Here is a 16,236-nt window from a genome sequence, read left to right on the forward strand (position 1 = left end):
ATAGGGCATTATTCAACAGACTATCAGCCTCAAAAAAACACATAAAGCAAAAGATTGTTAGATTGTCAAAAGTAACTGTTGGCTTCTGGCTTCTGAGTATTCCAACATATATAACCCAACAATGGAATTCCCATGTTATCTTTCTATCATTTCGGATCCCTTTTTGCCCGGTCAACACCTTTACTACATCCACATGTGGCTTGCAAACTCCTTTCAACCCTTTTGTAATTTGCTACAGAGTACTTATATTATCAAAAAGATTAAATTAAATTGAATCTTTAGTATTGTAAAATATGAGGTCTTTTAATAATTATCTATTAATGGGCCCGTAATAGGATTCTAGTGACATTAGGAATAGAATTTCACACAAAAAAGTTCAAAGTTTAAATTATGAAATACTTAAAATATTAGTAGTACTCTATGAATTGACATCTTATATGGCCTTTAGACAACATGACATGAGTCATTCATATTGTACAGTTTACCATATTTTTTAAATAAATTGCAAAGTATATATATATATATATATATATATATATATATATATATATATATATATATATATATATATATATATATATATATATATATATATATATATATATATATATATATATATATATATATACTACTTACTTAATTATAATTTATTAATATATTGGTTAAAAATGTAAATTATTTACTTATCTAGTCAACAGGGACCACACATGAAATAATGTTAATACTATATTAGACTATTGGGTATGAACACGTCATGGCTGGTTATTGCTGACGTGTTTGCACCTTCATGCCATGAACATGGGGGAAACCCGTTATGTGATGCTTCGTGGTGGTGGTAACGAAATGCAACGAGTGTTATTCCTTTGTTTCGCCTCTTTAATTTGCCTCATAACTGCGTTTATTGCCTTGGAACACCACCCCTTAAAAATTGTAGTGGAAAGATGAAGAGGGTTTTATGCCTATGTGGACTTTCAATTGGTTTTTTTTTCTTTGCCCATACCGGCTGGTCTTAGGGTGAATAAAATTTGATGGGACATATTTAAAGCAAAATTTGATGTGACACAATTATAAACACAGTGACATTGCACTAATAATATGCATGATAAGGCAGATTCATTGGTCAAGAAGTCAACTTTCTTTGTTTACCAATTCTTTAAGATGCAATGTGTGTCGCCATCATTTACATTATAATTTGTATTATGTTTGTCTGGTGCAAGGGCAAAGTTGCATGGATGGCCAAATGTCTATGTATTCACCAAGGCAATGGGGGAGATGCTATTGATCAAGCGATTAAGACAAGATGTGTCATTAGTCATACTACGTCCTACCATCATCGCTAGTACCTATAAAGAACCATTTCCTGGATGGATTGAAGGCGTTAAGTAATTCAAATGTCATTTTATTTGCAATAGACATTACAAAATTTTCATGAATTTTATTGAATAAAGATCATGCATTAGATTACATTTTACTCTATTATTCTTAATATGATCATGAACATTAAAAAACATTAAAAACAATATAGGACGATGGATAGCTTCATTGCTGCATATGGTAAAGGCAGGACTTCTTGCTTTCTGGCTCATCCCGACAAAGTACTTGACATAGTAAGTTCTCCTTAACTAGAACGATGACACTCTTATGTGTTAACTATGCATATTGGTGACGATATGCTCTTGCCTACCCTTTTTGGTATGGTGTTTTATAAAGTATTGTTTGCGAGCACTTGATTGGATTATAATAATATTTTTTATATCAAAATGCTAGAAATGGTTAATTAAAGTGTTAATAATGCATGTCACATTCTTCTTATACCGAAACTTGTAAAATAATAATAGTAAGAAAGACACAACCACTCTTGTAAATGGCTTCATATAATTTATTATGTTTTTTTTTTAAAAGCCTAACGCATACCTTCCAAATCTTACTCGTAAACTACTTCATTTGTCCACCACTAACTTCATTTGTCCACCACTACTAGTCAGACAAGATTTGAACTTTCAACCACTTAAAAAGAGAGGCATATTTTCAAACACCAATATTGCTAGGCCAATAGCCATTTGGTATATAATATATTATGATATTCTCTAAAATATGCAGATTCCAGCAGACATGGTGATTAATGTTATGATCACAGCAATGGGTGCCCACATAAATAAACCAGTCTCGATGACTATTTATCATGTTGGATCATCTATGTCAAACCCATTAAAAATTTCTACATTTAAGAATTGTGTAATTGAATACTTTGCTAAGCATCCATTAAAAATCCAGCAAGGAAACCCCATCAGAACATCCAAAACAATTACGTTGTTGAGTTCCATGAGCATCTTTAACAGATATATGGTGATACGTTACGTGATTCCCTTAAAGGTAATCTCTTCATTTCATCAACCTTTTAATATGGAAAAACAAAATAAATAACATTTAGTTTTGGAAATATTATACTTCACTGGTTTTTAACATTTCTTCATGTTCTTTTGAAGGTATTTAAATATGTAAACATTGTACTAGGTAGGGCTTTCAATGCATGGTATCTCGACGCAGAACGAAAAATCAATATCATATTCCGCTTAGCAAGTCTTTATAAACCATACGTTCTTATCAACACAATGTAAGCAATCTTTCAATCATTTTCTAGTTATTAAATTATGGAGAGCTCTTAAAACATACACAATTGTGTTTTAGTAGTGTATTGATATAAGAGATAATGTAACAACCAAAAAATGATAAAAATTTAAAATTTTCAAAAACAATCTATTTCATCTATAAAGTGTTTTCTAAAAATATTATTCAAAATCAGAGTTTCCTAAGATCTAATGTCATAAAACAGGAAGATGCGCACGAACATGTCTTTGCTTTCCCACGATCCTCTGAAGTACTTGAAAAAATGAATTAAAACTATAAGTCAAAGCTTACTGAGTTCCCCCAAAGTATCATCACACCACATAACAATCAGAAGCATACAAACATGAGCCTTTATTTTCACTGGACCGTCTCGTAGGGTCTACAACCTATTTGGACCACCCTATGGGCCTTCGGCCTGACTGGACCGCCTCGCAGGGCCTACAGCTTATCCGGACCGCCCCGGGTGTCTTGGCCTTCAGCACAAAGCATAATTGTCTCAACCCAACCACAATATGTCGAAATATGTAAAAGATAGACATACACACAAATCTCAAAAATAAAAATAATCATACAGATTTAGCAATCAGCCATATACTAGCATATCACAATCTTATAACCCGGATACATAATCTAGTGGTCCGACATAGGTGCCTTCAAACCATGGGTACAGTGAGGAAAACTCACCGCTCAGTCCAACGAGTAGCAGAAAAGTACTCAACACCAAGTGTAACTCAAACACCAACTCTACTGATCACCTACACGAAATCGAGACTTTAAGCTTAGTTAATAATCCCATAAGGCCTAAATTACCCAAACTACTCTTAGGTCAACCTTGGACAAAAGGTCAAAGTCAACAAACCATCCGAGTCAACCCAACTGAGTATGCTGGGAGTTCCTAGCTGAACGTAGGACGTAATCCTCTTGACCAAGTAGTCGGGGGCTTGATCGTGTACGTTAAGCATGCCATGTGGTACACCCAACATACGCACCTGGTAACCTCAATTTCTTATTAAGAGCTTAATACATCATGTCCTTATGTGCAAATCGATATCTAAGTCCAAAATAACATTATAATTCATAAAGTTTCCAACTTTATAACTTTGCATGGCTAGAAGTTCTTAATACCAACAAACCCTAACTTCTTAATCCATTAAGTCATCCTAGCACATGCATGGGAAAGAACTAAGATCCAAGATCATATTTTGATGCTTCTAGACATCTCAAAACATCCAAAATGACAACTTATATGGGCTGGAGCATGCCATACTCATAAAGGTCAAGACTTGGGACCAAAATGCTTCATGAATAAAGAACTAACAAGATCTAAAGAACACAAGCCAATTTCTGAACTTTATACCTCTTGGAGTTTGCTAGGTAGATGAGGTTTCCAAATCTAGATCTTTTTCAAGCTTCCAAAGTGCTTCTACTTCCTTTCTTCTCCTTCAAGATCACCAAAATGGCCACCACATGTCAAGAATGCTCAAACAAGGAACTATGGTTTGCTAAGGTCGAATGAGGTGATGGAGGCTGATGAAAGAAGAGGTTTGGAGGCGATAAGGATGTTTAAATAGGGTCCAAACCCTAAAAATTAAGATTTGGGATCTTACCACATACACCCAACGTATGTGGCCATGCTCCATTAATTACAAAAATACCACTATGGGCCATTTTTCAACATTTCTCATACATAAGGGCTAAAATGCAATAATCTTCATACTTAGGGCTAAAATTTGGAATTACCTCAACATCAGGATGTTACAATTCTCCCTCATTTGAACTAGATTTCGTCCTCGAATTATGCTGCTGTGAACAAGTCAGGGTAATGCTCCCGCATCTTGGACTTGAGTTCCCATGTCCATTCGGGACCCTTTCGGTGTTGCCATTGCACCTTGACCAAAGACACCACCTTGTTGTGCAAGGCCTTCGTCTCCTAATATAAGATCATCACTGGTCTCTCCACATAATTTAAGAGCACATCAATCTGAATATCCTCCAAAGGAATAACCGCCGAATCATTAGCCACACACTTCTGATGCTACGAGACATAGAAGGTGTTGTGGATATGGATGAGCTCCTTAGGCCAATCCAATTTGTACGCTACCTTGCCAACCCTCGCTATCACCCAAAATAGCCTAATATATCGGGGCCCCAACTTGCCCCTCTTCCTGAAGTGGATTACACCCTTCCAGGGTGATACCTTCAACAATACCATATCCCCGGCCTGATATTCCAACTCGGATCGATGCTTGTCGGCATAACTCTTCTGCCGACTTTATGTTGTTTGAAGTCTCTACCAAATCTTCTAAATGAGCTATGTCATCTGAAGAACTACCTTAGTCCTTCCCATGACTCTTTGACCAACCTCTCCTAATAAATTGGGGTACAACACGTTCTCCCATAGAAAAGCTCGAAAGGCGGTGCACCAATATTGGAATGATAGTTGTTGTTGTAAAAAAGCTCAGCTAAGAGAAGGTAGGAGTTCCAACTCTCACCAAAATCTATAACACAAGCTCTGAACATGTCCTCAAGTGTCTGAATGGTCCGCTCACTCTGACCCTCCGTCTGCAGATGATAAGCAGTGCTAAAGTGCAACCTTGTACCCAATTCCTCATGGAATTTCTACCAAAAACGAGACGTGAATTGAACATCTTGATAAGATACAATGGAGACTGGAATACCATGTCGAGCAACGATCTCCTGCACAAAAATATCGGCCAACTTCTCGGCCGACGAGCTCTCACAGATGGATAAGAATTGGGCACTCTTGGTCAACCGGTCCATAATTTCCCAAATTGCAATAAACCTCTTAGTTGTCCATGCTAACTTGGTGATGAAATCCATGGTGAGTTGTTCCCATTTCCATATGAGAACCTCCAAAGGCTGAAGCTTTTCATGCGGTCTTTGGTGCTCGGCCTTGACTATCCGACAGGTCAAACACCTCTCAACATACCAGGCCATCTCTCTCTTCATGCACGACCACCAATAACTATGTCATAAATCCTGATAAATCTTGATAGCTCTTGGGTGTATCAAAACCCTAGACTTGTGTGCCTCCTCCAGAATAGTCTGCTTGATCCCACCAAAGTCTGGCACTCAACCCCGTCCGTATTGGGTCAATAATCCATGACTGTCAGTTGCAAACCTGTTAATCTCACCCCTGAGTCTCTCCCGTTTCCGATTTTCCTTCTTGACTCCCTTAGCCTAAGCCTCCCTAATCAAATCCAACAATGGAGAAACAATTAAAATCCTCATACAAAGGCCCTCAATAGCAAAAGTAGACGTCTTGCAGCTCAAAGCATCAGCCACCACGTGGACTTTCCCGGGATGATACAAAATCTCACAGGTGAAATCCTTAACTATATCCATCCACCAGCGTTGCCTCATGTTTAGATTCAGCCTATCCGTGAGATATCCCGGACTCTTGTGATCCGTGTAAATGGTACAATGGACCCCATATAGATAATGCCGCCAAATCTTGAGAGTGAACACTACTGATCCCAACTCCAAATCATGAGTCGGATAGAGAACCTCATGCGGCTTCAGATACTGAGAAGCATAAACAATAACCCTCCCTCGTTGCGTAAGAACGACTCTTAGAATGCTGATGGATGCATCAGAATATACCACAAAATCCTCAACACCCTCGCGGAGGGTCAACACTGGGGCCTCACATGATTTTTGTCTCGGAGTCTAGAATGCGGCCTGCTGATCGGGCCCCCAGCAAATATCCACGCCCTTACAAGTCAGACAAATAAGGGGTACCACAATCTTGGAGAATTCATGAATAAATCTCCAATAATACCCTGCCAATCCCAAGAAACTTCTAATCTACAAGGGAGACTTCGGAACCTCCCACTGCATCATAACCTTAATATTGGCCGGATCGACCAAAATCATGTTTTGGTTAACGAGATGTACCAAGAACTAGACCTCTCATAACCAAAACTCACACTTCGAGAACCTGTCATACAACCGTTCTCACTTCAAAAATCCCAGAAGCTCTCGAAGGTGCTTTTCGTGCTGCTCCCTAGTCTTAGAATACACCATGATATAATCAATGAATACAATAAATGATCGATCAAGCATCGGCCTACATACCTGATTCATCAAATCTGGGCGCATTGGTGAGCCCAAATATCATCACCACGAACTTGTAATTACCATAACGAGTCCGAAGCGCGGTATTCTCAACATCGTCCTCTCTAACCATCATCTTATGATACCCCGGCCTCATGTCGATCTTGGAGAACCAAGATGCAACCTGCAACTGATCGAAGAGGTCATCTATCCATAGGAGGGGATAACGGTTCTTCACCGTCAACTTGTTCAACTCCCGGTAATCAATACACATCCGGTGTCAACCATCATTCTTCTTGACGAACAAAATCAGTGCTCCTCACGACAAACTGTTCGGTCTAATAAAATACTTTCCCAAAAACTCTTGAAGCTGGGAGAACAACTCCTGCATCTCAGGTAATGCCAATCGGTACGACGCCTTAGCAATTGGAGCCGCACATAGAACCAAAGCAATGCTGAACTCAACCTGCCTCTCTGGAGGCACACCAGGTACCTCCTTTGGAAACAAATCAGAAAACTCTCTGACAACATGCACATCTGAAACCGAAGCCTCCATTTAAACTCGAGTATCAACCACGTAAGCAAGATAACTCATACAACTATGATGAATATATTGTCGAATCGTGGTAGCAGATTAAAAGGTTGATCCCAATTTGGTACCCTCTCTATAAATAACCAGTTCTCCCCCACTGGAGGTTCAACCTACTACCTGCTGACCCTCGCAATCGATCATAGCCCCGAATCTACTTAGCCAGTCCATCCCTACAATCACACGCACATCTCCCATGGGAATAGAGATCAGATCAATTAGGTAAGGCACCCCAAAAATCTCAAAGACACAATCCAGAAAAACACTCGATGCAGAAAACCCATGTTTGTTGGCTATAGAAACCCGCAACGAACTTTCTAGCTCCCTAAGAGTTATATCAAAACCTATACTAATAGACTGACATATAAAGGACCGACTGCACCCGATTCGAATAGGACAAGAGCAGGGAAGGAATTCATGAAGAAGGTACCTGGCAGAATCATAACATAAGCATATCATAAAATAAATGACAGAATGATAAATGGAAACATACCAGTAACGCCGTCTGGCGCCTCCCTGTCCTCCTTTCTTGTGAGCTGGAAAGCACGACCTCGAGCCCTTGTGGGCTCCTCCCTACCCTAACATCCATCTTTGATCCTCAAGGTAGATGTGTTGCAACCCGCATCGACCTCGCAGTAAGGAAGGGATAGTTGGCCTTAATATGGTCAACCTACTCATAGTGGTAACAAATCCTGATGATCACTATTAGGGCCTGCTAACTATAATCCTTGGCGTAATGCCCCTCCTTGCCATATTTGTGGCATCCAGATGAAGATTGACAAGCACCATCATGATCCTTGCCTAACTTGCCACAAGTACAACCCTTCTGTCCCCCTGGTCTTCAATCAGCGGGCTTGAAACACTTTGCTGCAGGTTGTGGTTGCATATGAACTTGCCTCAGCTCCATCGCCTAGAGCTCTATCTCAGTCTTTGTCCTCCTTGTGGACTCCTGTAGCTCAGCGAGAGTACCATAACGCTAGGTGGACACAAACTCGCGGATATCCGTCTTGAGCATGCTCAAGTATCGGGCCATCTGAACTTACTCAGAAGTAGAAAACTCAGGACAGAAAAGGTCCCTCTTTGTAAACATCTTGGTGATCTCCATCACAGTCTCAGTCCCTTGCCTCAGATCCATATACCCCTGATCCAGCCTCTCCCTCTCTACCAATGGAACATATATCATGCAAAACATCTCGAAGAACTGCTCCCAAGTCACAACAACCCTTTTCTTAGGAGTGTACGAGCCAGTCACCAATATTCACCAATCATTAGCCCCTTACTGGAAAAGGTTCAGGGCACACTTGAACTTTTAGTCAGTTTGGAAAGAACATGTGTAGAAACACCCCTCCACATTATACAACCACCTCATCGCTACAATTGGGTCCTGAACTCCATCAAACACCGGAGGCTTCATAATGTCAAAGTCCTGGTACTATAAAACTCTCTCCCCACAAATCCCCGCAGCAGCAACGAGCATGGTAGCCAGCCACAGCAGCCTCCAAAAGTGCAACATAACGATCGTCGAAAAGCTCAATCATGATGGTCTTGATAGACCCAAACAACTCCGGAATTGATCCCCAGACAGAAGTAACAACCTTAACAACAATCATCTCATCAACCTGATCCTCGGTCAATCCTGGCCTATCCTGGCCACCTGTTCTGGCACCTAAACTTGGTCCCCTTGTGAGCACCATACTGAAAATAAACCATAAAATATCAAACATGTCGCATTTCATACCATACAAGCTATTATAAGTAAATAAAACCCTTGAGGTTGTGACTTCCTTGCTATGCGTACAGCTCCTGGGTTTCTAGTAGTACGGGTGTATACTACCTTCCGCACCTACCCATATTTGCCTCAAAGGATCATCACAAACCGCCCTAGCAATACAACGTCTAGGATATGCTTACATCATATCCTCACTTCTCCCGGGAATGGCTAAACATTCCTCAACTACCCGGCTGCTCACACATATACTCGTCAATAAAGCTTCCACCAACCCTGCAACACTCGTGAATGCTAATCATACATAACACTGGATCCTATAGAAAATTGAATACTTGATTCTACCCTAAGCCCACAACCATAGAAGGAACAGGAAATAAGGTTAAACCAAACATTCTATAGATATAAAATCTTAGTTATATACAACTATGATGCACACACTAAGCAACTACAATAATGATATGAATTTCATACAAGAAGTAACCCTAGGATATCAGGCATCATATAGCAGACAATTCTATCACACAATTCTAGAAGATCCCTAGCCTATTACTAACATGTTGCTCTATCATAAACATGATATCATATAACAATGTGGTATTTTGGGGTATACTTTCTTACTCCAGCTGATCATACACATCACATCCTTCCTTGGTCACATTTGACAACAATTTTTGAAAACCGTTTTGAAACTTTTGTAGTTCCTTAGTTTAAGTCTGGATTCATACGAATGACCATCCATTTCACTTAAACCAAGGCTCAGATACGGACTTGTAACAACCCAAAAATCATAGAAATTTAAAATTTTCAAAAACAACCCATTTCATCCATACATTGTTTAAAAAACCATGGTTCCAAAAATATTAATCAAAATCAGCTTTTCTCAATATCCAATGTCATAAAACAGGAATATGTGCACGATCATGCCTTCGCTTTCCCATGATCCTCTGAAGTACCTGAGATAATGAACTAAAACTGTAAGCCAAAGCTTAGTGAGTTCCCCGAAAGTACCACCACACCACATAACAAACAAAAGCATACAAACATGAGCCTTCAGCCTAACTGGACTGCCTCGCAGGGCCTACAGCCTATCCGAACCGCCCAGGTGTCTTGGCCTTCACCACAAAGCAGGACCGCCTCAACTGAACCATAATATGTCAACTTACATACTAGATAAACATAAACATAGATGCAACAAATTTAAATAGTCATATAGATCTACCAATAAACCATATACTAGCATATCAGTCCGACGAATTGAAGAAAACTACACCTCGCCGAGTACAACTTCAACACCAACTCTACTGATCACCTAAATGAAATCAGGACTTTAAGCTTAGTTAATAATCCCAAAAGAACGAAAATACCCAAACTACTCTTAGGTCAAGCGTGGACAAAAGGTCAAAGTAAACAATCCAGCAGAGTCAACCTAGCCGAGTACGTTGGGCATTCCCAGATGAACGTGGAGTGTACTTCTCTTGGCCAATTGGTCGGGGGCTTGACCTCAAATTCCTATTAAGAGCTTAATACATCAAGTCCTTACGTCCAAATAAATATCTAAGTCCAAAATAACATCATAAGTCATAAAGTTTCCAACTTTATGACTTTGCATGGCTAGAAGTGCTTAATACTCACAAACCCTAACTTCTTAATACATTAGGACATCCTAGCACATGCATAGGAAAGAACTAAGATCCAAGATCATCCTTTTATGCTTCTAAAGATCTCAAAGCATCTGATAGGATAACTTATATGGGATAGAGCATGCCATACTCATAAAGGTCAAAACTTGGGACCAATGTTCTTCATGAAACATGAACTAACAAGATCTAAAGAAATGCAAGCAAGTTCAAAACTGTATACCTCTTGGAGGTTGCTCGATAGATGAGGATTCTAGATCTAAAGCTTCTTCAAGCTTCCAAAGTGCTTCTGCTTCCTTTCTTCTCCTTCAAGGTCACCAAAATACGTACCAAAAGTCAAGGATGCTCAAACAAGGAACAAGGGTTTGCTAAGGTCGAATAGGGTGATGGAGGTTGATAAAAGAAGAGGTTTTGAGGCCATAAGGATGTTTAAGTATGGTCTAAAGCCTAAAAAATAGGGATTGGGATCTTATCACGTAAGCCTAGCGTATAATATTTACGCCCAGCGTACGATCCCATGCCCTATTAATTACAATAATACCACTATGGGTTATTTTGCAATATTTCTCATACATAAGGGCTAAAATGCAATAATCTTCATACTCAGGGTTAAAATTTGGAATTACCTCAACATCAGGATGTTACAGATAAGTGAAATTGCGTGAAAAGACATAACTAAAAGATTAATTTTGCTTGATATAGAAAAGGCAAATATATAAAGGATACTATTTCTTCACTTGTAAAGTGATATTCTATGCTTACACTATCTTCCAACTTCTTTATTTGTCATCTTCTCCTCTTTTTTACCTTCAACCGTCACCGTCCACCCCCATATAGGTTGTCATTGATGATCTTCTTTCCACATATACATACCAAATTAATCAATATGTATAACACCCTCGCACGAGCCTATTAATAATAGTATTAAAATATTTTTAGAGTTTTAGTTTGCAGAAAACGGTCCAAAAGTTTAATTCAACTATTTTTCATATTTGAAATGTAGATAACAGTACAAAAACATAAATTCCCAACCATTTATGATTTAACAAAAACATTTCATGCGAGAATGTCACAACATATATCAAAACAAAGCTTTAAGAAGTCTTTACAAACTAAGAGTCATTTAAATATCTAAGCTTACGAATCTTCTATGCTCCTGATAATATGCACTAACCTGCGAAATTTATCAACATAATGGGTTAGGCTATGGGGAGCCAAGTAAGTACAATCTGAAGGTTAGACATTGCATTAGTAGTATATGAATGAACACACAACTCATACATAAATATAAAACCCATACCTTCTCAAAACAACAACAAAACATCAACAGTTAACTTGAAAATATAACAATACTCAAAGTACATTATCATAAATATCAAATCTTATATAAAATTCAAAAATAGATAAATAACATAACATAGTTATGTCTTAGTTAGTCAATTATTAACAATCAAAACCAACATCAAATCATATATATATATATATATATATATATATATATATATATATATATATATATATATATATATATACTTGCATGAATTCAAAACATTCAGATTCGATAACCTAAAGAAAACAAATATACTAAACTTTATATTTTTCCAAAAAAAAATATTTTACGAAGAAACAACTTGAATAGATAATGCAATGCATGTAACTGTCCCAACCCATGTGAATCTCTAGAAGTCCAAGTTGCTAGAGAAGGTGGGTCTTACACTTGCGTATATCTCTAGGAAGAAGGGTCTCCTTAGTTTTATGTATGGGTAAGTGGATCTCCTACCATCAATCTAGGAACTACATAGCCATGATCCCTAGCCCCACACAAGGGGTATCGAGCCTACATGTGCACATGAGGATTATCTCAAAATATACTCACAACAAGTCAACACGCAATGGGTCCAGTACATGAAAACACAAGTCGCCAATCCTAGTATGTATGTATAAATAGGATGCTAAAACACTTTCAAGATCGATATTTACCTTTTGTTATCAAATCAGTTTTAAAATTTTGTTTCATGAATGAAAGCAAGTATAGGCACATGTAAGCAAGTCAAAATCAGGTATATGTTAGATAAGTTTCAAAACACAAGATCAATAATAAATGATGTATCCTCCCAGTAACTCAAGATGAAGATTAAAAGGGTAGTCATAACCGTCAAAGCAAAAATAAGTTAACCCCCCCCACCCCACCCTACCCCTCGGTCAATAAAATCAAATTATCAAAAGCATGTCCTTAATTCAATAAAGGACATCCCCAAATCATAAATAAAATCATTTAGGACGTATATGCAATATGCACATATAGTAGACAAAGGATATGAATACATGTATAGTAGTGAACATAAAGGAAATCACAATTTAAGATACTTATATAATGGGGACAAGTATTCTAAGATAAAATTACTCACCTTATTAATTAACATGTGACATAGATACAGACCAATCACATCAAAATACATACTATAAGAAAAAAAAATCCATCATAAGGTAAACACTAATTTCAAAACATACAGTGATGTTGCACAATCCTACGAGAAACTAGATCAAATCCCAAAAAAATAAATGATGCTACTAACTTAAAGATAAATAAACTTACAGTTGACCTACCTTAACAGTTGGAATTAGTTTGAAAACCTTATGCAATCTAAGAGACTTTTGAGTACATGAATTTTTATAAACAAAATAAAAACAAAACAAATTTGAAATTCTTGTTCCCCTGGTCTAAGTCGTCAAAAGAATGTGCGACTATGCTTGGAAGCTAAATAGATTTTGTTTATACTAAAGATATTGTTAACTAATTAAAAGTTTTCATTATATATAGGTATGATGATACAAACCTCAACAAGTTGCATGGAATATCTGAGATAAAGACATTTTTCTTTGATGTGAAATCTCTTAATTGGGAAGACTTCTTCATGAATATACATATCCCCGGGTTGGTGAAATATGCATTAAGAAAATAATCACACTTAAGTAACTAACCATTAAAATTATGTTTATTATTGTAAGGAATTATGTAACCTAATCATGTTTGTATGAATTTAACTTGTAATAATATTGGGGATTCTTAAATATGTTTATGGTAAATATTCAAAAATATCTTAATGCTCAAAATGTTCTCTTAGAAGGCCCTTTTAGTTTTGTTAATGAAGTGAAAGATTCCATGGGTTGTGTCAATGAAAAGGACTCAGAGAAAGATAGAGTTTTCTTTAAATTCATGACAAAATATTAGGAGACTATTGGGTTGAGCATTTTGTTAGTGGAAGAGAACTCAGATCCCAAATATTGGAAGTAATACCTTGTTCATCACTCTAGTTAACAAACCTAAAAGACTTTTTACCTTCAGGATTATATGATGATCAATATCATAAGGCGTGTTTGGAAAATAATCTCAATAACTCTTTCATGGATACTCAAAAGGGTTACTGAGACAGTCATTAGCAAATAGCAAATAACATTTTTTTTAATGGTAGGAACATCATAAATGGCTCGTTGATTATAAATCGAAAAAATCTTGTAGGAAAATAAGTTAAAAAAGAATGCTCCTATTTAAAGTGAAATTCAAAAAATTTGAGAAGTTAAATTGGAATTTCCAAGATTATTAGATGATACAATTGAGCTTTAAGGTGGAGTGGTGGTTGTGGTTTCATGCTTTCATTTTTCGGTCCTTATTAATGGGTCACAAAAAGAATTTTTTTACTGTGTCTTAGCTATTATCTAGTCACAAAAAGGATTGTTTAATGAGCCTTTAGTACCATCGAATAAAAAATTGTTTCAAAAATGTTGTCGTAATCATGCATTTTGCCTAATAATTATGGTTATAAACTCTTTCTAGACACACAATTGTTTTTTTAGTGACTATTGTTCATCTAAAATGCCACAAAATTATTTTTTTCATTGTGACCTAACCTATTATTTAGTCACAAAAAGGATTGTTTATTGAGTCTTTAGTCACATCAGTTTATGAAAATTATGGAAAAGTGTTGTTGTAATCAAATATTTTGCCAAATAATTGTGGTTATGAACTCTTTTAGGACACACCAGTGTTTTTTAATTGTAACTATTGTTCATTCAATGGCCACACATATTTTTTTTCAATGTGTCATTAGCTATTATTTAGGCATAAAATAGTTGTTTGTGAGTTTGGCCACATGGATTTAAGGAAGCATGACCAAAAGCGTGTTACATGCACATAATATTTTTAAATATGTTTATCCTTAAACTTACAATCATATGATTTTTTTAGAATGAAAATTGCCACAATTCAAATATGCATATATGTGTAACCGTGACTATTCTATATCGTTTTTACATAGAAAATCAATCAAACAATGATTGTAATTGTTTTATGTACATATGTATGTTGTCACTTTAACTGTTCATTATTCATTTCATGACCCCAATAATTTGTTTTCACTATGGCTTATGTTTTTAATGTGACTATTTTTTAATGTGACTATTTTTTATAATTTATACACAAACGTATTTATAAATTGTATTTGTAACTGTTGTATAGTCACGTTTTTTTTAAATGTGACTATTTTACCTATAGTCACCTGAAGTTTTACTAGCATGGGTTTTTTTTATCGTTTTAGACATTCATTTTGCTTTCGTTGTGGAAAATATTGTCTAGTACTCCTCAAAAGTCTCGTTCACCATAACATTTGTTATCCTTTAGACACACAGAATTTTTCCAAGTGGGTAATAATCGTAATATAGAGATCAATCAACTAAACCATAGTTGTACGTGTGTAGAAACATCAAATAATTTGAAGTATGGATATGGTTTAACCTTTGGTAATATTAATTTATTTTTCCCATGGCGTTTGATATCATTCAGTCATATAAACAAAAAATAAAATTGACAATTTTTTTACTTTTGAAAACATATAATTGTCAAAACCATCACAATAAGGAATTATTGGAACGTTTTTATATTATGGTGCGACCAGTGTGTATCTAAAGTCATATGGAATCTTTTTAATTTGGTTGTTGTGACACCCGGTATACTTCAATCAAAATTTAAGGCTACGATTTAATCCAAAAACAAGGTTTAACAAAATCCATTTAACAACATATTAGTTCGTTAAACAAATAGTTTTAAAAAAAAAAACAGTCTCTTGGGTGTTACTAACATTGTATCAATAAACCATATCAAGCAAACCAAGATTTACAAGATCATATCTAAAAGTAACTTATGCTCCACTAATCCCCCATAGACTTCATTACTTTAAGAATACTCCATACCTTTAGTTATCACCTGAGATACATGGCATACAAAAATACATAAGATATTATGTCTCATGAGATACGTGGGTTTGACTCCCAAAAAATTTATCACAATTTGTAAAAACATTTTATTATCTGTGGCACAATTTAAAAAGAATTTATTTTCACATTCCATCAAAAATATTTTGTTAAACATAACATATTTCAAAGCATTTCTTGTCACATTCCATTCCTTTTTAACATTCAAGTCTAATTAAGGCAATGAACCAATGCAATTTTTATACTTATGGTTTAGCAATACCCTCAAGTCTATACTAAAGTGGAAATAGGATAATCAGTCAACTCTA

At 36.4% G+C, this 16,236-nt stretch overlaps 1 protein-coding gene across 4 annotated transcripts in view; it reads left to right on the forward strand.

Moving 5' to 3' along the window:
- Window positions 1-13,772, forward strand: part of LOC111905397 (probable fatty acyl-CoA reductase 4) — a 65,139-nt gene extending 51,367 nt beyond the window's left edge. For 2 of the 4 annotated variants that reach the window (XM_023901097.3, XM_023901099.3), the window contains 5 exons: window positions 1,218-1,382; window positions 1,526-1,607; window positions 2,101-2,373; window positions 2,487-2,614; window positions 13,482-13,772. In XM_023901097.3, the coding sequence (XP_023756865.1) occupies window positions 1,218-1,382; window positions 1,526-1,607; window positions 2,101-2,373; window positions 2,487-2,614; window positions 13,482-13,623 (790 nt within the window). In that variant the 3' untranslated portion in view covers window positions 13,624-13,772. The remainder of the gene's footprint in view (window positions 1-1,217; window positions 1,383-1,525; window positions 1,608-2,100; window positions 2,374-2,486; window positions 2,615-13,481) is intronic. The other 2 variants (XM_023901100.3, XM_023901098.3) reach the window with 2 other exon arrangements.
- The last annotated feature ends 2,464 nt before the right edge of the window (window positions 13,773-16,236 follow it).

Source organism: Lactuca sativa, chromosome 6 (genome assembly GCF_002870075.4).
Source record: "Lactuca sativa cultivar Salinas chromosome 6, Lsat_Salinas_v11, whole genome shotgun sequence".
NCBI classification, from domain to species: domain Eukaryota; kingdom Viridiplantae; phylum Streptophyta; class Magnoliopsida; order Asterales; family Asteraceae; genus Lactuca; species Lactuca sativa.